General features: G+C 57.4%; 1 protein-coding gene across 2 annotated transcripts; it reads right to left on the bottom strand.

Moving 5' to 3' along the window:
• Positions 1-2,308: 2,308 nt before the first annotated feature.
• Mrpl3 (mitochondrial ribosomal protein L3) lies at positions 2,309-16,644 on the bottom strand. Of its 2 annotated transcripts, none has more exons than XM_048334882.1 (10): positions 16,443-16,644; positions 15,714-15,898; positions 13,814-13,905; positions 13,625-13,723; positions 11,370-11,469; positions 10,291-10,351; positions 6,425-6,533; positions 5,412-5,489; positions 4,032-4,109; positions 2,309-2,489 (listed from the first exon to the last, which is right to left on the bottom strand). In XM_048334882.1, the coding sequence occupies exons 1-10, from the start codon at positions 16,532-16,534 to the stop codon at positions 2,337-2,339; spliced, it is 1,047 nt and encodes a 348-aa protein (XP_048190839.1). In that variant the 5' UTR covers positions 16,535-16,644; the 3' UTR covers positions 2,309-2,336. The 2 variants fall into 2 exon arrangements, with proteins under 2 accessions (XP_048190839.1, XP_048190840.1); XM_048334883.1 differs by having other exon boundaries at positions 15,714-15,874.
• Positions 16,645-21,937: the final 5,293 nt, after the last annotated feature.

The raw sequence follows: 21,937 nt of genomic DNA, 5'->3' as shown, positions 1-21,937 counted from the left end.
CGCTGCCCCCGCCCCGGCGGCTTGCGTCCGGCTGTCTCCGTGCTCGGTAAGTGCGCTCAGCTGCGCCTCGTTTTGCACCAGGTTCTTCCCGAGAGCCCACGCGCGCGGGGCCGGGCGGGGCGTGGGTTCCGATCACACACACAGGCCCGGAGCGGACGGTGCACGGGAGCCACGAGAGGCAGCACCCACCCAGGAGGGCACCCCAGGTAACCCCCCACCGCCGAGGGGAAAGCGGCCTTTCCTGGGGTGGGGGGCCTAGCCCCCCATGATCCGCGGGAGGCGGGGGCTTCTGGTCTTTTCTGGCAGTTTCACAGTGTCTGGAGACAGTGGAAGGAATGGCCGCACCCCCATTTCTCTCCCCGCTGTGGGGTTCGGACAGGGGAGGCCCCCGCGTGGAAATGCGGTTCCCCCCGCCGCCCCGGGCAGCAGCTCTTGGCACCGTCTCGGTGGACGGGGCCTGGTACCGCCCGTCACCTGGACGGGTTGCAAATGGCCGACCTGCTTTGCCACACTGGTGTCTGGTTCTCCATTAATGAGTTAGGGACGTTGGGTTGGGCTTGAACTCAGGGCCTGGGCGCTGTCCCTGAGCTCCTTTTGCTCAAGGCCGGCGCTCTGCCTTGTGAGCCGCAGCGCCACTTCCGGTTTTCTAGTGGTTCATTGGAGATCAGAGTCTCATGGACCTTCTTGCCCTGGCTGGTTTTGAACCGGGATCCTCAGATCTCAGCCTCCTGAGTAGCCTGAGCCACTGGGCACCCCGCTGCGAGTCTGTTTTGTTTTTAGTTTGTTGTTGCTCTGAGGGGAGGGGGAGGGAAGGAGAGGTGGAGATTTGAACTCGGGGCCTCAGGCTGATTCACCTGCCATCCTCTCTGCTAAAGACAAGATGGAAGCTGGGGTGTTGGCTCCTCGTGGGACGGATCTGGGGATGGACTTTGAACCCATGTTGGCCTTGCTACCCGAGCTGGTGTTTACAGTGGGGAGTGGGGGTGACCCGTCCTGGCCTCGGTGGGCTGCTGGGGGTGACTGACAGGCCACGGTTTCCCCTGGCTCCACCTCCTCCAAGCACTGGCCTCGTCCACTCCTCCCTGGGAGAAGGAGGGGCAGGGCCTGGCCCAGCCTGCCCCGCGCCCCGCGGACCAGGGGAAAGCAGGGGCAGGCCAAGGCCTGGAGCTTGACTCCCTACATGAGCACCTGTGACGCATGCGCATGTGCAAACCGCACCTGCCCCTCCCTCCCCCCTCCCCTGCCCCTCCCTCCCCCCCCCCCCCCCCCCCCCCCCGCCTTTCTGCACTCTACCCCCTTGGTGTTTTGTTAGTTAACAGGAAGTCAGTCCGGCCTGGCCTGGCTTTCAACCCCGACCCTCAGATCTCAGCCTCCTGAGCAGCGAGGATTAGAGGCCTGGACTCAGGGCCTGAGCACTGTCCCTGGCTTCTTCCCGCTCAAGGCTAGCACTCTGCCCCTTGAGCCACAGCGCCGCTTCTGGCCTTTTCTATATAATGTGGTGCTGGGGAATCGAACCCAGGGCTTCGTGTGTATGAGGCGAGCACTCTAGCACTAGGCCACGTTCCCAGCGCTGTTCTCCCCGGGAGGAGGGCGGAAGGCGAGCGGAGCGGGAGGCAGGGCAGGAGGTCCGGGGTTTTGGGAGAGGAGAAGATGGCCAGCGGGCCTGAGCCGCAGCTGGGGTGAGGAGGGCGTGGCTGCGCTGTTTCTGACACGGCCTTTGGCGCGCTCCCGATCGAACCCGCCCGGGACCTGTGAGATGGGGCGTCTAGTGTTTAGCTCCTGGCCCGTGAGAGTCTGATCGTGCCGTACCCCTTTTCTTTAAAACCACAAACTTGGTGCTGGGCGTCGGTGGCTCGCGCCGGTCACCCCAGCTCTCGGGAGGCTGAGGGGGGCGGGTCACGGCTCCACGCCCGTGGGCTGTTGGTGGGGGCGCCCTGCGCTGTCTGCTGGAGGGAGGGGCTGTGTGGGCCCTGGTGGCTCCATAAGGTCCCGGACCTCCCCGACCTCCATGGCAGCGTGGCCTGAGCGGGTCGCTGCGGGTGCCCCCCCACCCCTCCCCGCCGCGCCGCCTGGGGGCCGGCTGGCCGGGGCTGAGACTCCCGCACAGGCTGGAACCCGGGAAGAAGACGAGCAGGCTTGCAGACAGGGGCTTTATTTACCTGCCCCCCCCCCCCGCCCCGTCCCCCCTCATCCACACGTGGCCAGAAGCCGCTCCGCGGGCAGGACGTGAGAAGGGAGGAAAAGCAGAGTAAAAAAGAATCGAGTCCCAGACGGCGGGTGGCCTGGCCCGCGCCCCCGCCCCGCCCCCGCCCGCCCCCGCCCGCCCCCGGGAGCCGCTAGGCAAAGCTGACGGAGGGGGCGCCGGGCTGCCACACGCTGTCGTCGTACAGGTCCTCGGGCAGCTCCTGGCCGTCGCCGTCGGGGAAGTAGGTGGGGAAGGGCAGGTCCCTGGCGCAGTCCTTGTAGGCGGGCAGGCTGGAGTCTCTCACCTGGGGGGGGGGAGAGCGAGGGCGCCCGTCAGCCCCGCACGCCCGTGAGCGGCGCGGCTCCAATGCCAGCGCCGGCCGGCCTCGCATTTCAAATATAAAACCCAACAGACGCTCCCCACCCACCCGCCGGTACCCATTTCTGTTTCTCTTCCCCCCACGCCCCGTGCTGGGGTTTGAACTCGGGGCTTGCTAGGTGAGCCCCCCTCCAACCCCATTTCCTACTTTTTACAATAGAATATTTGGGGGCTGAGGTTTAAAAACCACACCGTTGACCAGCACTTTTTGTGTCGGCGGTGGGGCTTGAACTCGGGGCCTGGCGCTGTCCCTGAGCTCTTCTTCCGCTCTACCACTCGAGCCCCAGCCTGAGAAAATCCAACTCCTTTGTGAGTTCGGAGCCCAGGGAGTTCTGGCACAGATGTTGATAGGATCTGGAACACGGAGGTTTACTTTTGGAAAACATTATTGGGTTCCTCAAAGCTCGTGACTCATCCTCTAGCCTTTATTCCGAGAGCAATTAAAAACCAGCCGTGTAATTATATACACAGAGTAAAACGCGTATATTCACTCCGGCAGCAAGAAATGAATAATTTAGTTGGAATAACTCCACAGCTGTGAGGAACAGCTACGGAGGGGAAAACCAGCCATTTCAACGTCTCATGAAAACAGTTCTAAGAAATTACCAGTAATTTGCCCAGAAGATTAAAAAGAAAAAAGCTTGGCTTAATTTTTTTTCCCAATCCACTAATCTTCGGTTGAATCTAACTAGGAAAGAAAAGATTAAAATACAAGTCCCTGTTCTAATTGGATAGAAATTGTCACAAATGATCCGGCCACTTTCAGATGTAACCTACCCAAAGTCTGTTGTGACAACAGAAGCACCGATCAGCAGCAGATTCCACACGCGATGCTGTAACTCACCGATAGGAAACCTAGATGACGATCTACCTAACCTAGATGTTCAGTCCTGGTAACGCTGGTGTTGACAGTCCAGCGCCAACAGCCCATTCTTCATCAACGGTAGAAGACTGCATGGTACATACTTAGTGCACCTGCGTGTCAGGTCTGGTGTCGCTAGTGCACCTGCGTGTCGGGTCTGGTGTCGCTAGTGCACCTGCGTGTCTTATCCCGGGCTTAGGATCTCGCTGTCCTCACACCAAGGCGCCTTCAGCCGTCCACCTCATTCTTTTTATGCTTATGCCTACTGTACGCCAGACACGGCTGGGAATAAGCTTACATGATTTCTTCGGCCATAGGGACCGGGGCAGGTGCCTTAACAGAAACTGTTCTTTAGGTTGTTGGTGAATTCAGACAGCAACCGCCACACAGACCGGCCATTCCTAAGAGTATCTTTACTTTCAGGTTTTCTTTGTGTGTGCGCTGCTTTTGGGGCTTGGGGCCTCTCACTTTCCCTTAGCTTTTCCACTCGAGGTTGGTGCTCTAGCATTGAGCCACAGGTCCACTCCAGTAACGTTGGGACGTTGGGCATGGGTGGGAAGGGGATTCGTGTGTGAACTAGGGGAAATCGAGTCAGGGCAGACCTACCTTTACTAAGCAGTTCTTGTGTCCGGGCACAGAGCCGTTGACGTAGATGATATTGTGCTTCGTGTTTATCCTCCACACCTGGAACAGGAGAGGAAGGCGGCTTTGAACAGTTAACACGGGAAGCAAGGCCATGAATGGCACTCCAGCCAGGAGAGCAGCCTGCCAGCAATCCGGTCGGCACGGCAGGACATGGAGTAAGAGCCGGAAGTTTCCAGATGTGCGTGCTCGCGTTGGGCGAGCCTTCCGGAGGAGCTAGAAAGCGTTCACTCTGAATTCATGCAGGCTTGGCGAGTGCTGCACTGGTGACTCAATCGCTCGCGGAGGCTGCTCGACGTCACGCGGCGTGGAGAGGCGGGGACCACACCAGGCGGGAGCGCACAGCCTTCGAAACGATCCTCGCGTGGGGGGGGGGGGGTAGGGGAGGACTCCAAGGAGAGGGGGCACAGGTGGGAGAAGCGGGCTCGGGCCGTGGGCCAGACTTAGGAAAGAAAGGCACAGAAAGCCGCGAGGGACCGGCACGCAGCCTCCGCCAGCGGGAACCATCACCCGCGGGGTGAGGAGAGCTGGCCCCCAGGTGGCTTTAGAGTTTAACGAGAGGGGGGGTGTGAGCTGTGCGGATTTACCCTCACTGGAACTTCCTCCCTCCCTCCCCCCTCCTCCCCTCCCTCCCCATCTCAATCGGTCCTGGGCTTGTGCCCCACGCGGGGGATCTCACGCCGCGCTCCCGCCCGAGGTGCGGGCTCATCTCGGTCACCCACGCAGCCGTGGTTTTCTCTGGAAACCTTGCCCAGTCACGTGAGCGTGACAGCTTCTGCGGCCCACCCTCTTGTCCCGAGTGCGGGGCTGGCTGCTCGGCCCCGAGCCCCCGCTCCGCGCCCAGGCTCCGGTGGACGGTGGGGGTTTGTCTCCCTCACTTTCCTGCCCAGGCTGGCTCTGAACTGTGACCCTCGGATCCCACCCCCCCAGGAGCGAGGGGACAGGCGGAGCCAGCAGCACCTGGCTTCAATTATTTTTTTAAGTGTGGAGAAGAGGAGGGTGGAAGGAAGGGATGGAAACGCCCAGAACCCGAGCGGCGGCTCTGGGCGGTCCGGGCTCGTGTTCCTGTCCGTGTGCTCGAGACACAGACGCGGCCTCCCTGCTGCTGACCACACGGGTACTTGTCGTGGGGGCCCCGGACCCGGCCCTGCGCGCCCGCACTCCTGGCCGTGTGGGTTCCTCACAGGCGTCCGAGGGGCGCCCTGTGCACCTGCGAGGCGCCCATCACCCCGACTAGGCTGGGAGGCGAGTGAGGCCCGGGGTGCCTGCGAGCACACGAGACACGCGCGCCACGCCTGAGCGCTTACACGGGTGACATGGGGGGGGGGGGGCGCCCACGCTTACCTTGAGCCCGAAAGACGTGCGGTCCACGTTCCCCATCCGCCCCGGCAGCTTCGTGCCCGGCCACACCCGGGCGACGTCCTGATGGGGAAACTGAGGTGAGCACGGGGGGGGGGGGGGAATCCCACGGCACCCCGGAATCCCAGCGGACCCACGAGGGAGGGAGCACGGCCTCGGTCCACACCACGGGAGGACACCGGGCGAGGCCAGGTGCACGAGGGGGGCCGGGACGCGGGGTGTGTGTGTGGGGTGTGTGTGTGTGGGGGGGTGTGTGGGGGGGGTGTGTGTGTGTGGGGGGGGGGTGTGGGTGTGTGTGTGTGGGGGGGTGTGTGTGTGGGGGGGTGTGTGTGTGTGGGTGTGGGGGGGGTGTGTGTGTGGGTGTGGGGGTGTGGGTGGGTGTGGGGGTGTGGGGGTGTGTGTGGGGGTGTGTGTGTGTGGGGGGTGTGGTGTGGGTGTGTGTGTGTGTGGGGGTGTGTGTGTGGGTGTGTGTGTGTGTGTGGGGGGTGTGTGTGGGTGTGTGTGTGGGGGGGTGTGTGTGTGTGGGGGTGTGTGTGTGGGGGTGTGTGTGTGTGGGTGTGTGGGGGTGTGTGTGTGGGTGTGTGTGGGGGGTGTGTGTGTGTGGGTGTGTGTGTGTGTGTGTGTGTGTGGGGGTGTGTGTGTGTGGGGGGGTGTGTGTGTGTGGGGTGTGTGTGGGGGTGTGGTGTGGGGGGGGTGCTCGGCTCCCACTTCAGGGATGAAGGTGACGCGTGACTCTCCACCACCACGACGCCATCCACGGGAACACGGTGCAGCGACCACGCGGAGGGAAAGCGCGGGACGTGGAGTGCGCCACATGCGGCTCCACACACGGGCCCTCCCCGGGGAGGGGCGCCCACCCCACTCCCCCCCCCCCCCACGCTCACAACCCCGTGTCCTCAGCACTCTCCCTCCTCCCTGTGTCCTGAGTGCTCGCTGAGCACTCCCCGTCCTCCCTCCCCCTGCCCGTGCGAGGGAAGGTGCGGGCCGCCCGTCCTCACCCCGGTGGAGATGGCTCCGGGCCGCCGGTGGGTTTTGGTCTGTCCATGCGAGGCCGGCTGCCCTTTGAACCCCCATCTCTTCATCACGCCCTGAAATCCTTTGCCGATACTGAAAAGCAGGAGTTTGCGGAGGAGCAGCGTGAGCGTGCGGGCCGCGCACACCGTCCTCGCTGGGCGCCCACGCCTGTTTTGGGGGTCACCCTCCAGGCTCAGCCAGGCCCCGTGGGACCAGACGGCGCACAAGGTGGCGGAGAGCCGCACCGTCCCCACGACACGCGCCGCGCCTGTCACCAACGCCCGCCGGAACGAAAGCTTGTTTTCCAGCAATCGCCACTTCACTATAAAAAGAACCTACTGTCCTGCCTCCCACAGGATCAAATCCCGCCTCACCAGTCACCTGTCAACGCGTTACCTACAGCTCACAGCCCTGAAAACGCTGGGCAGAGACATAAAGCCACAGCAGCGCTCAGGTCTGACTCGAGTGAGAGAGAAGCGCGTTCCATAAGCAGAAGCCAACAACCTAACCGACCGAAAAGCGACGTCTGAAAGCCGCCATCACAGCCAAACAGAAGCAAACAGGAACTCAAGCCACTCAGGCAGCAGCAAATGCCGGCGGGGATGCGGACAAAGAGGAAGCCTGCCGCCCTGCTGGGGGTGCAAACCAGTGCAACCGCTCTGGACAGCAACATGGAGGCTCCTCAGAACAACAACGGAGCCACACCGCCCTCAGCATCTACCCCGCAACGGGAGCCACACCGCCCTCAGCCATCTACCCCGCAACGGGAGCCACACCGCCCTCAGCATCTACCCCGCGCAACGGGAGCCAGGGCACCGCAAGGACACGCGCGCCTCCGTGTTCACCGCTGCTCCGTTCACAGCAGCCACGAGAGGGAAACAGCCCAGAAGCCCACCACAGAGCAATGGAGCCAAGACGTGTGGTCCCTGCACACATTCTACACAGCCCGAGCAAAGGGCAGCACAATGGCATCCACGGGGAAATGGCGCGAGGGAAGCCAAGATCAGAGAGGCAAACGGCTCGCGGTGCCCGATAAGCAGATGTTAGATTTGAAATGCAGTGAGACGTGACAAAGCCAACAGGACGCACGATTCATCACACAGCGAGACCAAAGAGGACGAAAAGCACCGGCCGTGAGACCCGAGCACTTCTCCATGTGCACCTAAGATACCAACTGCAAACAACTCCAGACATCAGGAGGCAGAGGACCTCTTCTTAGTCTTACTGTTTTCAGATGACGCGCTATTCGTTACCTCATATGTGGTGTGTACACGTGCACGTCTGAGGGAAGCTGGGAGGAGGGCACGGAATGAGTGGAAAGTGGGCGAAAAAATACATTAGAGGGGCCCCACAGCTGCAGTGGACATGGACGAAGGGGAGCCAAGCAACTCATGGGCAGAGCTGGAGGGAGGGGATGGGGGGGACGACAGACAGAGGATACTAAGCAAAAGGAAAGCAATGTACTCGTCACCTGATCCAGAAGAAATAGTTTTTTGTTTTTTTTTTTTTTGGCCAGTCCTGGGCCTTGGACTCAGGGCCTGAGCACTGTCCCTGGCTTCTTCCCGCTCAAGGCTAGCACTCTGCCACTTGAGCCACAGCGCCGCTTCTGGCCGTTTTCTGTATATGTGGTGCTGGGGAATCGAACCTAGGGCCTCGTGTATCCGAGGCAGGCACTCTTGCCACTAGGCTATATCCCCAGCCCCCAGAAGAAATAGTTTTATGTTCGTAGAGTTCATAAGCTTTGTAGATTAAACGAAGGTGTTCGTTACTGTGAAGGTTAAAATGTGTACTGTGAAATTCACGGCTAATCTCAAAGAAAATAACAGGGCTGGGAAGGTGGCTTAGCGGTAGAGCGCTTGCCTGGCATGCATGAAGCCCTGGGTTCGAGTCCTCAGCACCACATACACAGAAAAAGCTGGAAGGGGCGCTGTGGCTCAAGTGGTAGAGCGGTAGCCTCGAGCAAAAGAAGCTCAAGGACCGTGCTCAGGCCCTGAGTTCGAGCCCCAGGCCTGGCAAAATAAAATGACTTAAGTAAAAATAACAAAAGCAAAAACGGACTGGGGGCCTGGCCCCAGTGATTCCTGCCTAGCAGTCGGAGAGTGTCAATTTAAACCCCAGTGCTTACAGAGGGGGAAGAGAGCGAGCGTTATTTACATTTATCATTTGGCAAATAACAGTGAAAGGAGAAGGACTGGCAGCCCTAAGCGAGAATGAACATGTTTTTAAAAATACCACATGCAGTAAACACTGGCTATTCCAGACAGAAAGTTTGCTAGAACCTTCTGAGCTCTCCAACCGTTCTTTGTTCCTTAAGAAAACAACTTGAGTGCATGCATGATAAAGTGCATGCCAGGTAAATTACAGATGCTAATTGAGCTCCTTTTAAGAGTGAATGATTAGAAGATGAAAGTGGTATCCTGCAAGTGTTCATTATCAGCCGGCTAATTACAGACTGCTTCTCAATCTTGCAGGAGAACACATCCCGCGGCGGGTACCGAGTATAATGGGGAACTCTTCAGTAAACACCCTTTCAACAGGAGGCCGAGGAGAGAATGGTACGGCAAATTACGGGCTCCGTGCCGGCTGGGGGGGGGCAGGGCGCACCTGTTGAAGCCTGGGGCGCAGGCACCGCGGCTCCCGTGCGCTCGGGCCGCCCGTCAGCGCCGCTGGCCGCGTCTGGCTCGCCCCCTCTCCGGGCCGGCGGAGGAGCACCCTAGCCGCACCCTAGCCGCGTCCCCCATGCCCCCAAGGAACCAGGGGCTGCTTTCCACGCCTGCCCGCCCGAACGTCCGTGCGCGGGGCTCCCCACCGGCCGTCTGTGACCTGGTCACCTGGAGGCCGCTGGCTAAAACCCAAGCGCCCCCTTGAGCCGCGCCCACGACTGACTCCAGAGGCCGCGCGCGCTCAGGCCCGGGCCGGCCTGGGTCCAGCTCCCTAGAGAGCCGGCACTGGCACGGCCGGTGGCCCCCGGGCGCCCTTCATCACGCCAGGGATGGTGTTAGGAAACAGCACTGCTTTTCTTTTCTTGCCAGTCCTGGGGCTTGAACTCAGGGCCCAGGCGCTGTCCCCGGCTTCTTTTTGCTCAAGGCTAGCGCTCTAACACTGGAGCCACAGCGCCGTTTCTGGCTTTTTCTGTATGTGGTGCTGAGGACTCGAACCCAGGGCTTCTTGCACGCTAGGCGAGCAGTCCACCGCTGAGCCGCCTTCCCATGGTGTGAAGCATGGGTCACAGGTTGTGCAGCAGCTCCGAGGGGAGCCGGGGCTGGCCCCAGGGCCGCGTCACCCCCCAATGGAGGGAGCAGCAGGCCAGCCTGCTGGGGTGGGGGCGTCTGAGGGCCGGGCCGCGGCGTGGCGTGGGGGGCGGCGCGGGGGGGGGGGGGTGAGGGAGGGAGGGCCAGCCTGTGGGCGAGCTCTGCCCAGCTGCCCGCCGTCACCAGAGAAAGGCCTGCTCACTGCCCCGCGGGGGAAGGGGGCCTCACTGGGACCCCAAGAGCCGCTGCCCTGAGCCGCACTCGCCGTGGAGCCCCCCACTCCTCAGGGGCGCGCCCCCATGTGGCCCCAGCCGCTGCGCTCTTCCACTAGGGTTTTTTTTTTTTTTGCCAGTCCTGGGCCTTGAACTCAGGGCCTGAGCACTGTCCCTGGCTTCTTCCCGCTCAAGGCTAGCACTCTGCCACTTGAGCCACAGCGCCGCTTCTGGCCGTTTTCTGTATATGTGGTGCTGGGGAATCGAACCTAGGGCCTCGTGTATCCGAGGCAGGCACTCTTGCCACTAGGCCATATTCCCAGCCCCCACTAGAGTTTTTTTTAACAGCACAAGGAGAGGAGAGCGCAAGGAGGACGCGGCACTCACGTTCTGCCCGTGACGTCCACGTGCTGGCCGGGCCGGAAGTGGGCTGCGAACAGGGGGGTGCCTGCAAAGGGAAGGGGGGCGGTGAGAACCCCCGGGCCTCAAGCTCGCACGCTCGTGTGCACGCGCACACGCACACACACATACACACACAGGCTGAAGGTGCTGGGGGGGGTTGGGGAGTGTGGGGGTGTGGGGAGTGAAGGGGGTGGGGAGTGGGGGGGTGTGTATGGAGGGGGTGGAGAGTGGAGGGGTGTGGATGGAGGGGGTGGGGAGTGGAGGGGGTGGGGAGTGGAGGGGTGTGGAGTGGAGGGGTGGGGAGTGGAGGGGTGGGGAGTGGAGGGGGTGTGGAGTGGAGGGGGTGTGGAGTGGGGGGGCGTGGAGTGGAGGGGGTGTGGAGTGGAGGGGTGTGAGGGGTGTGGGGGGTGGGGAGTGGAGGGGGTGTGGAGTGGAGGGGTTGTGGAGTGGAGGGGTGTGAGGGGGGTGGGGAGTGTGGGGTGTGGAGTGGAGGGGGTGTGGAGTAGAGGGGTGTGAGGGGTGTTGGAGTGGGGGGTGGGGAGTGGAGGGGGTGTGGAGTGGAGGGGGTGTGGAGTGGAGGGGTGTGAGGGGGGTGGGGAATGTGGGGTGTGGAGTGGAGGGGGTGGGGAGTGGAGGGGTGGGGAGTGGAGTGGTATGGGAGTGGGGGGGTGGGGAGTGGAGTGGTATTGGAGTGGTGGGGTGTGGAGTGGAGGGGGTGTGGAGTGGAGGGGTGTGAGGGGTGTGGGAGTGGGGGGTGGGGAGTGGAGGGGGTGTGGAGTGGAGGGGGTGTGGAGTTGAGGGGTGTGAGGGGTGTGGGGAGTGTGGGGTGTGGAGTTGAGGGGTGTGGAGGGGGGTGTGGAGTGTGGGGAGTGGAGGGGGTGTGGAGTGGAGGGGTGGGGAGTGGAGGGGGTGTGGAGTGGAGGGGGTGTGGAGTGGAGGGGTGTGAGGGGTGTGGGAGTGGGGGGTGGGGGGGTGGAGGGGTTGTGGAGTGGAGGGGGTGGGGATTGGAGGGGTGGGGGTGGGGGTGGGATTTCGTGTTATAAAGGGCGCCTCTGCCCGGTTACCTGGCTTGATGGCGGCGTTCTCTGTTACGTGGAAGATCTTCACTTTCTCCTTGGGCGGTAACCCGAGTTCTTGGTAAAATTTCAATTGAGATGGAGGTTTCTAGAAGAAAAGGACGAGAGGTGAGATCTTAACTAATAAAGGGGGAAAGGGCTGCGTGCAGGAGCCAAGCCGAGTGATTCGCACGGGGCACAGAGCACAGGCTTCTTCCCGACGGAACTAAGGACGCCGGCTTCTGTTGTTAAAGGGGGGGGATTTCCACTCATCAGGAGATCCGGGCCCCACTGTGCGCGCAACGCTTCAGCATCGCAGCGCTGGAGCCGGGGGCTCACGCCTTCACCCCAGCTGCTCAGGACCGGGGTTCAAAGTCAGCCTGGGGCAGGGACGTCAGGTGAGACTCCTCTCCCCAGTGAACCACTGAAAACCAGAAGTGGAGCCCTGGCCGGGGGGGGGGGGGGGGGGGGGGGGGGGGGTGGTAGAGTGCTACCCTGCCCCAAAGGGCTCGGGGGCAGCAGCCACTGTGCGGGCTCGCGCTGCGCACACCCGCCTGTTACAACGCTGGTGCCCAGGCGGCCCGCGCGGGTCCCGGGGAGCCCTGAGCGCCTCCCCTCCTCCCCTCCGCTCCCAGCACCTCCGAGCGTGGCGCGTGAGGAACCCAGAGGCTCCCACGCCCTGGAGATGTGGAACTCCGCAGGCCTGGGGGCGGGGGCGGGGGGGGGGCAGACATCAGGATGTTTCCTAAAGCACCCAACAAGAGGCCGGGCGTTGCGGTGGTGGGGTGGGCTGCCCGGCCTCCTTCTGGAAGCACCCACGGTCCTCTCGCCCACAGAGGGCCAGGCCCTCCCCAGTGGGACCCCAGGGCCTCTGCACAGCCTGCTGCCGCGGCTCTACCGGCTCTGCCTGACCTACGAGGCCCCGTCTCCTGTGACGAAGAGAAAAGCATCACCGGTGCCCCCCGCCCCCGGGCTGCCGCGCGGCCTCCCCGGGTCTTGCCGCCTGCCCGCCTCCCCCTCACCTCCTTTCCTGCCACCGCGCACGTCACGACAACTGGCGTCCTAGAAGCCAAACCTCACACAAGCCTCGTGTTCCCCCCTCTCACCACGCAGGGCCGCGCAGGGCCCCGCAGACAGGCGCCCCTCACAGCTCCTCTCCCCATGCGAGGAGCGCCCCTTCTATCAGAGAGCACCCGAGCGCGGCCCGCCGCCCTGCTGCCGCGTCCTCCCCGAGCGCGGCCCCGCCACCGCCCTGCTGCCGCGTCCTCCCCGAGCGCGGCCCCGCCACCCTGCTGCCGCGTCCTCCCCGAGCGCGGCCCCGCCACCCGCCCTGCTGCCGCGTCCTCCCCGAGCGCGGCCCCCGCCACCGCCCTGCTGCCGCGTCCTCCCCGAGGGCGGCCCCGCCACCCTGCACGGTGAAACCCCAGCCACTGCAGTCCCCACGGGGGAGCGCGGAGCTGGGTTATACAGCCATGGGTCTCGTGGCGGCAGGGCCCCGTGTGCCCCCCCACACCCCCCAGCGCTCCCCGCCTCGTCTCCAGCTCATGACTCACACAAACCCACACACACGCAGCCCCCCAAACAGCCACGCCCGGGCCCGGGAGGCTCTGGTCTCCAACGCACCACAAGCCGCGCGTGGAGCCTGTGGCTCAAGTAGTGGATCACCGGCCTTGGGAGGAAAAGCTTAGGGACAGCGCCTAGGCCCCGGGTTCAAGCCCCAGTCCTGGCACCGAACAAAACACACAAATGCTGGGCACCAGTGGCTCGCACCTGTCATCCTAGCTACTCTGGAGAACAAGATCTGAGGATCGAGGTTCAAAGCCAGCCTGGGCAAGAAAGCCCATAGGACACTTATCTCCAACTTCCACAAGAGCAGGGAGTGGCGCTGTGGCTCAAGTGGTAGAGTGCTGGCCTTGAGCAAAAGAAGCTCAGGGACAGTGCCCGGGCTCTGAGTTCAAGCCCCAGCCAGGACCAATACCAACCCCCCCCCAAACTAAAAAAACCACCTATTCAGTCCTGTGACAGACTGAACAAGTCAATGGTACCCTTATCTCCTTACAGGACGTCCGAGCGCTAGAGTTTCAGGAGGTACCATTACTGCTCCAGATGGAAAAGCTGGTTCTAGAACTCTTGGATCCCGAGGAGAAGGCCTTCCCCCCACCCCCCACCCCCACCAAAGACGATGGAACAGCCTCAGAACCAGAAGACATGCGGATCCGAAGGTGCTGCTACGCACGGCTTCAGGGATGACAGCGCAGTCTTACCTGGAAGCGGGACACTGTCTTCCCTCCAACCATCAGGGCCGCCATCTTGCCATTATGGTTTTCCTTCGAAGTGTACTTTAAGACATGACAGTCTTGAACCTGAAAAACAATCGAACAAAACACTAAGCCCACCCTGATGCACAGAGCTTGCACATGGAGAGCCGGGCCCCCAGTGAGACCTGCGTGTACCTGCAGCAGCGTGACCACGTGCTTCTGCCCGTCCTTGGTCCACAGGGGCATCATGCCCAGCTTCAGGGCGATGACGCCGACGCGCAAAGACCCTGGGGATCCAAGCGGAGTCTCCATGAACTCGTGCCCACACCGGGCAGGCCCGTCCGAAAGCCACGTCTCAATCCCTGGAGCGGGCCTACGAGAAGCTGGGCCTACGGCTCACGTGGGGGAGCGCTAGCCTTGAGCGACAGAAACCCAGGGACAGTGCCCAGGCCCCGAGTTCAAGCCCTAAGGCTGGGGCATGCGTACACACGTGTACACACACACACACACACACGCACGCACGCTAATATACCCCTAGTGTAATAATACACTGGTGCTCAATAAACATCAAATCCACAGTGGAAAAGAACTATACAGCATAATAAAAAGTGGCTAAATCAATACGTGTTAGTTGTAACAGTTTAACACAGAGGCTGGGCGCTGGTGGCTCACCCCTACAATCCTAGCTACTCAGGAGGCTGAGATCTGAGGATCATGGTTCAAAGCCAGCCAGGGCAGGAAAAGTCTGTGAGACTTATCTTCAATCAATCAGCAAAGAGCCAGATGTAGAGCGGTGGCTCAAGTGGGAGAGTGCCACCTTGGAGTGAAAAAGCTCAGGGACACAGCAGGCCCTGGGTTCAAGCCCCGGTGCGGGCATAAAATAAAATGGATAAATCACTACATTCTGGTTTTAAAATAATAGTGTAACATAGGACATAGGAATCTATCATGATGCTTTCCCCAGATCAAGTTAGGGCCAACAATGTGAATCAGAAAACACTGTCCGCTCCAATTTCTGGCGGGGACTAGGGGTGCCACGGGATGTGACTGCTAAAATGTCGGCCACCACGGTGACACTCAGACATGCTGGCTAACGTGACAAGCTGCTCCACGAAGGACTTCTCCCCTGTGCCATCAACCAGCCCAGGAAAACGCAATCAGGGCTACACGCCGGGCAGGGAAGGCCGCTTTCCTTCCTCCAGGCTGGGCTTCATGTGGATTTAATTTCCCACCTGACACCAAGTGCTGATCCCAGGGCAGACAACTTCTACCAAGCAGATTACTATTTCCATCCGCCCTCTCCTTTCCGGTCTCATTTTACATTGTTTTACTCTCATGTGAGAAAATGCATGCCGATGGGGTCTCCTCTCATCTACAAAACGTTTTCTCAAGGTGCTGAATCTTCATTAACAGTGGGAAGAAAAAAAAATTGCAGCTGCCTGACGGTGACTTGTGACTGTAAGCCTAGCTACTCAGGAGTGTTAGCATTTCCCTAGCCTCAGGTCCTCAGCTCCTCCCACTAGCCCCCCAGACCCACCCATACCTAATGAGCCACTCCTACTCACTACCTACCTACTGCCCCTTTACCCCCAGAGAGAGAAGCTGCCCCCTGGATAAGGTGCAGATGCCATGGTGCTCCCTCTCCTGTGAGAGATATGGCCCCACTAATAAACCTCTTTATGAACCTTCTTCTCCTGTCTGTGATTATCTCCACATGGTCCCCTGGGATGGCCGGGACATATCCTTTCAAGGAGTCTAAGACTTGAGGTTCACCGTTCAGAATTTGCCAGGGAAAGAATAATCTGTGCGAGTCTGTCTTCAATTAACCCAGCAAGAAAACAGACTGGAGGAATGGCATAAGTGGTAGAGTGCCAACTGAGGAAAAAAAAAAAGCCAAGTGATGAGCACAAGGCCCTGAGTTCAAGCCCAGCACCCACACACAGACACCAAAAACCTTGCAAACCAAATCACAATAAAAGAGAGACACTTTAGGATAGAAAATTCAAGAAGTGAGTGTTTCATCTGTCACTATGCTTCTGAATGTCTCCAGCCACTCAGAAACCGGGCGATAACAGATTAAACTCAAAACACTCACCTGGCTCCCAAGGATGTATAGGCCAGGGGTCATCTTTCAGAGGACTCAGTTTACTCGCTAGCTGAGCTTTATCTTCTTCCGATGCCAACTGCTTCACGAAGGAGACATTTTCTTCCGAGAGATGCTCGTCCCACCAAGTTGCACTCCGGCTGTGGAGACTTCTAACAACAAGCCAGACATCTGATCTGAAGAGAAAATAAAGCCGGTCATCTCCTCCTCCTCCTCCTCTGGGATTAACGGGTTTCTGAGTGGTCTTTACCACAGGTGAGGCCACTCACCCCGAAGCCCACACAGCCTCCGTAGCTTTCCAGCCAATGGTAGTGGCAGAATGAGGCTCAAAGAGGGGTGCAAAGTTAAAAAAGGCGGGCACCTGTGGCTCACCGCGCCTGTCACCCCAGGTACTCAGGAGGCTGAGATCTGAGGATCATAGTTCGAAGCCAACCTGGGCAGACCAATCTGAGAGTCTTCTCTCCAATTAACCACCAAAAGGAAAAAAAAAAAAAAGCTAGAAGTAGAGCTGTGGCCCACGAGGTAGAGCGCACCGTCCTTGGAGTCCTGAAAGCTCAAGGTGCAGCACCCAGGCCTTGAGTTCAAGTCCGAGGACCGGCACAAAGTAAAATACAAGTAAATCCAACCACAACAGCACACACCTCTACCAGCCCTTGGCGGGTACCGCCTTGACTCTCCCGACTCCGGGCCCCGCCCCCCGCCCCCCCCGCCGGGGCCCACCTGCTCCTCGGGCCCGGGCCGGCACCGAGGCCGCGGGCGCCGCAGCCGAGCGCCTGGGCACCGGCCCGTGCCAGCAGCCGCCAAGCCGGCATGGAGCGTCCGCAGAGGCCGCGGCGCGACGCGCGGGCCCCGCACCCGCTCCTCTCCGCGCGTCCCGCGCCGCGTGCGAGGCCCCAGGCGAGCGCGCCGACCGCCGGACCGCCACAGGCCTCCGCGACGGAAGTAGGACCGCCCGCCACTTCCGGTCCGTCGCTCAAGAGGATCCGGGCGCCGGCGTCGACTCTCAGGACTAGGGTTCCGCTTCCCAAACGGTCCGGCTTGGTGCTCAGAAATAGGGAAGAATTGGTGGTAGAGTTTGCCTTGCGTTTTCTTCTCTTTTCCCCTATTCTTTTCTTTTCCTTTCTTTCCCCCCACCCCCCTTGGATATTTGGATTTCAGCTTGCTTTCCCTAAATATTTGGTGTTTAAACTTTGGAAGAATGAGGTAAACCAGGGGACAGGATTCCCGGGGAAATCAAAGCTGGTGAACACACCCTAGGGAAACGTGTGCTGGGCAGTACTTTCCTAATTTCACACTGATGAATCCTCCCAGCCAATGAAAGCAAGTTGCTTGATTTAGACCATAAACAAGGGTACACAGACTTGGAATCTAGACGCAGGTTCAACACCACACAGATCCAAGTGATGGTACCTTTTGATGCTGAAGTAGGGGTGGCATGTGTTGACAATAAAATATGGCAAAAAAAGAGAAAAGATTGTGGGGGCTCCTGGGGTTGATTCACAACTCATTGCTCCCCAAAAGACTTAAGGTCTTCTACTTACTCAGGAGGCGGAGACCTGAAGGATCGTGGTTCAAAGCCAACCCATGCAGGAAATAAAAACGGGATGGGAAACCAGCAAAACAAAACAAAACTGAACTGGACGTATGGCTCAAGTGGCAGAGCACCGTCCCTGAGTAAGAAAGCCGAGAAGAGCCGGAGGCTTCGAGTTCAAACACTGATACTGGCAGAAGAAAAGAAGAGAGAAGAGTGGTCTCTTCCCAATAAACTTTCCTCTCGCTTTCACAAATGTTCCTATCTCACCAGAACTTTTCCAGGACCGAGGTGGATAGTTGAGTTGACTATTCAGCAGCACGAACTAGCCAGCCAGCCAGCTCATGGATTCCTAACCAGGCACAATTGGCAGAGAAAAGAAATGGTTCATACTGTTGTCACCCAGTGTTAGGGAGATTTGTGAGGAAGTGATTGGTGGCGAATGTAACTTCTGCACAAACCCGCGTCCTGGGTTCGAGATCCTGTTGAAGACCCATGTGTGTGCCCACTACATACACAAATTCACTGTACGACTCCGTATCCTTGTTTTTCAGATGGGTGTCTGTAGAAATTTTAAAATAGCCTTACACATTTAGCTTTTTCACCCTCCATCTTTTGTGTTTGGGGGTGGGGTGGGGCAAGCAGTATTGGAGTTTAAACTCAGGCAAGAGATCTACCACTGGAGTTATGCCCCCAGCCCTTTATTCGTTGGTTATTTCCAGACAAGGTCTGGTAATTATTGGTTGAGATGGCATTTTATGATCTTTGTCCCCAGGTTGGTCTGGACTGTCCTCTTCCAGACCCCATATCCTGAATAGGTAGGATTACAGGTTTTAGTTCCTATGTCCTACTCAGACTCTGTTCCCCCCCCCCCCCGCCCCCGACATCGCCCCACTGCGCCAATCCTGGGGTTTGAACTTAGGGCTTTACACTTGGCTTGGCTTGCCCACTCATGACAGAAGCTCTTCCATTGAGCCACATTTCCAGCTGGGTTTTTTGATGGTTGTTTTTGAGATGGAGTCTCCCAGAGATCCTTCAGGCCTCAGACTCCAGAGTAGCTAGGAGTACAAGCATGAGCCACAGTGACTCTCTTTTATCAGAGATCTAGATGTGTTGACTTACCAGGTTTGAGTACGGGTCAATTTCTGGCTACCGTGTCTACTTCAGTGTCTACTTTTAGTCCTTCATTGGTGGCCCTGGGGCTTGGGTACAGGACCTCAGGCTTATGGGGCAAGCACTTTACCACTTGAACCATGCTACTAGCCCTTTTTGCCTTCGTTTATTTCTCAGATAGGGCCTAGCATTTCTTTCTTTCTTTAATGTTGGCCAGGGCCAGCCTCCAACTGCAATTCTCTTCTCTCTGCCTCCTTGATGCGTAGCTTGGGTTACAGGCACACCCTGCCATTCCTGACTCGTCCTTTGAGAAAGGGTCTTGCCCATTTCTCTGCCTCCTAAGCTTGCCTTCACCAGGGGCTGGGATTACAGGCGTGAGCGACCTCGCCCAGCTCTAGCGTTTCTTGCTTTCACTGTGGGTGACAGCAGGTGCTCGGTGTTGTGGCAGTCCCTGTCAGGCAAAGACAGCGAGGAGGGGACCCACGTGCACGCGCACAGTGAAGCCTGCTACAAGGAGAAGTGGCACACACCCCGGGTTTTCTCTAGGCACGTGTGTTAGGATTATTGTAACATCTGGTTTCTCCTCTATGTGGAGACACAAAGCCTGAAGGATTGTATGTGCCCAAAGGACACGAGGACTGAACTGTAACCCAGCATGGAAGACACAGATTTACACAGAAGAGGAAACGGACCTTCAAATGTACTGAGCCACTGACCTTAATCTCCCTTCCAGTTGCGCCTGGGTCCCTTCCAGGGAGGAGGGGAGGGAGGGGGGACAAGGATGGGCAGCCGGCTGAGGTGAGCCTAGGAGGAGAAGGGGACAAACTGTAAAAGGACGGGGCTGGAGGGCCGAGGCTGGCGGGGGGTGGGGGGTGGGTGTCACGCAATGACCACGCTTCTTCCATCTGTGCTCTTTAGACTCCCGTCAGGCCGGGCCCCATCGTCATGGCAACTCGCCCAGCTGTACCGCTGAGCAGACACAGGATTCCCTTAGTAACTGCGGAGCCCAGGAGATGATGCTTAAAATAATCTTTTTTTTTTTTTCTTCCCAGGCAGAAATGCCTTTGCAGCTTTATTAAGCGTGAAGCATCCTGGGGGCACAGCTTTCTCTCTCATTTTCTCCCCCCCCCCCCCAAAAAAAAAAGTCTTGACTATCCAAGCAAGGCTTAAATGTTGTTTTCACCCTAGAAAGCACATCCCACATGAGCAGCACCTGAGTCACACCTGCTCCGGTGAGCCCTGCTGCTGGGCCGTATTCTATCCATGACCTTCAAATAGAGCATGCGATGCGTTGGTTGAAATCACCACCGGGCTTCATCTAATCTCTTTTTCTAGTTCTCACTGAAGTCTCAGCAATCTCTCGGTTGGGCAGATAGTTCTGTCTCGCAAGAGTCAAACACGTGGCCCGGCGCTGGTGACTCACGCCTGTCATCCTAGCTGCTCAGGAGGCTGAGATCTGACCACAGGCCGGAGACACCAATCACCAAGGCCTGGCCATCGTTATGCTTCCTAGGACGTGCTTCCGACCTACGATGTTAATCTACACATTTTAAGGGTGTTATCCCCTGACCTCCTTGCAAGAGTTCTAAGAAGTCGACGCCACCGTGTCCGTTGTAACAGACTGGAAATGGACAATGAAATCTCCAGCCACCGGGGACACAAAAGCTTGGGGGGGACCCACAATCAGTCCGCTCTGTTCTGAGCAGCCGGCTTGCGGTCCTTTCTCACGGCCAGGGTTAAACGCACTTCCGAGAGGGAGCTAGTAGTGTAGGCAGAATGGCCCCTCAGTGGGATCCGAAGATATTAACAACAAAAGGAACAGACAGAATGTGCTGGGAGTTTCTGCACCCTAACTCTATTGAAAAATATATTTAAAGTGACTTTCATTGGCGTCCTATGAAACTCTAAATAAACGAGCTTAGATTATGAAGTGATTTTCCCAGCCTAATCTGATCCCCGTGGAGAGACTTATAATATTCCACACTGCGGTCTGCTTGGGGTTTGACATTTGGGGGCTAAGATTGCTTTTCACCAGGCTGGGTTTGCAATTCCTGTGGATCTTAGCATTGCCAAGGATTTGACTCAGTGCTAATGAAAGCAGGAAGTTCTTTTATTTTTTTCCCAATAGCATTTTTATGGGATGGAGGAAAAAAATGCTCACTATGCCAGAAGAAAGCAAAGATCTTCCTTTTCTGTTTTTGTTTTTTAAGTACACCAAACTTCCTAAATACCGGGAGAAAAGACAACTCTTTCTTAGAAACGTTACCCCATTTTATAGACAAAACAATCAATAAAATACCACATCCAAAGAGAACAAAAGATAATAGATTAAGAGACATTCCTTAAGGCATATTAATAAGTCTATTCATTTATTTGCTCATTTCATTATTCCCCTCTGTATTCACTAAATATCTACTCAGTGCTTTTTACCTACCCCATATACATAAATATGGAAGTTCATGTGCGTGTTAGAAATAACCGTCAGGTTACTTCTGTAATACAGACCTAAATATTTCATCTACCATTCATTTATTACCTATCTGTCCATCTATTTATCATCCATCATTTATCTACCCATCTAACATCTATATGTATAATATATACTTATCATCTATGAATTTATTATCTAGCTGTCTGTCTATTAACTATGTATTATCTAGCTGTCTATCTATTCCTGTTGGTACTGGGGCCTTGGGCTTCCATTCAGCCTATTTTTGCTTAAGGCTAGCGCTCTATCACTTGAGCCACACCTCTACTCCCAGTTGTTGTTGGTTTCTTTTTTACTGGATAATTAGAGAGTCTCATAGATCTTTTTCTTTGTCCAAGCTGGCTTTGAACTGTGATCCTCAGATCTGTCTCCTGAGTAGCTAGAATTGCAGGTGTGAGCCACCAGCGCCCAGCAAAAACCTACATATCTGAATTCCTTGTGTGTCGAAAGCCATGACAATGGGTCCCATGGAACTGAGTTGAAATAATCCCCGCTGTACCAAACACAGCCCTGCTAGGAAAGAGAAACAAGGCCACAACTCTTAGAAAACAATTCCGTAAGTACCCAATTTATTCATAAAACAATACATGTTAAATATTTATGATTTCTTTTTCAATCATATGCCTTTTAAAAACAAACCATCATTCCCAACATGTGGTACATTTGGTTGACATGTATTTGCAAGATTAAGATCTGTAATTATAACTCTGGAGATTGTACACGGTCTTTAATTGAATGTTGAATATTGTTCCCGCCCCCCCGCCCCCCAGCAAACAACAAACAGATTTATTTTGCCTAATGATTTATTTTATCATCTCTCTAACAAAAAAAAAAAAGAAAAAAGAAGTCTCCAGTGTGTGCCTTTTATGCTTGCAAAGCAATTGTGCATTTTTCTGGAAAAAAAAAGATTTTTTTTTTTTTTTTTACAAATAAAACACTTAGGTAATTTATATGCATGGTAAAGTGTTGGGGCCAATGAGCAAAATGCCCCAGATTTATTTCCAAAAGATAATTGCTAGGTGGGTAGACTTTTAGAGCAGAGAAAACTTCCTCTGCAGGGAGGAATGAGAAATAAAAACTGCC

Source organism: Perognathus longimembris, chromosome 26 (assembly GCF_023159225.1).
Source record: "Perognathus longimembris pacificus isolate PPM17 chromosome 26, ASM2315922v1, whole genome shotgun sequence".
NCBI classification, from domain to species: domain Eukaryota; kingdom Metazoa; phylum Chordata; class Mammalia; order Rodentia; family Heteromyidae; genus Perognathus; species Perognathus longimembris.
The sequence above is the reverse complement of the archived record's forward strand: the minus strand, read 5'-3'. Positions and strand labels throughout refer to the sequence as shown.

Excerpts from the sequence above, each read along its gene's own strand:
- Mrpl3 (XM_048334882.1), bottom strand. The coding sequence starts at position 16,534 with ATGCCGGCTTGGCGGCTGCTGGCACGGGCCGGTGCCCAGGCGCTCGGC. Across the intron at positions 4,110-5,411 it reads GCACGTCTTTCGGGCTCAAG|GTGTGGAGGATAAACACGAA; the intron begins GTAAGCGTGGGC and ends CTCCTGTTCCAG. Across the intron at positions 2,490-4,031 it reads ACAAGAACTGCTTAGTAAAG|GTGAGAGACTCCAGCCTGCC; the intron begins GTAGGTCTGCCC and ends CCCCCCCCCCAG.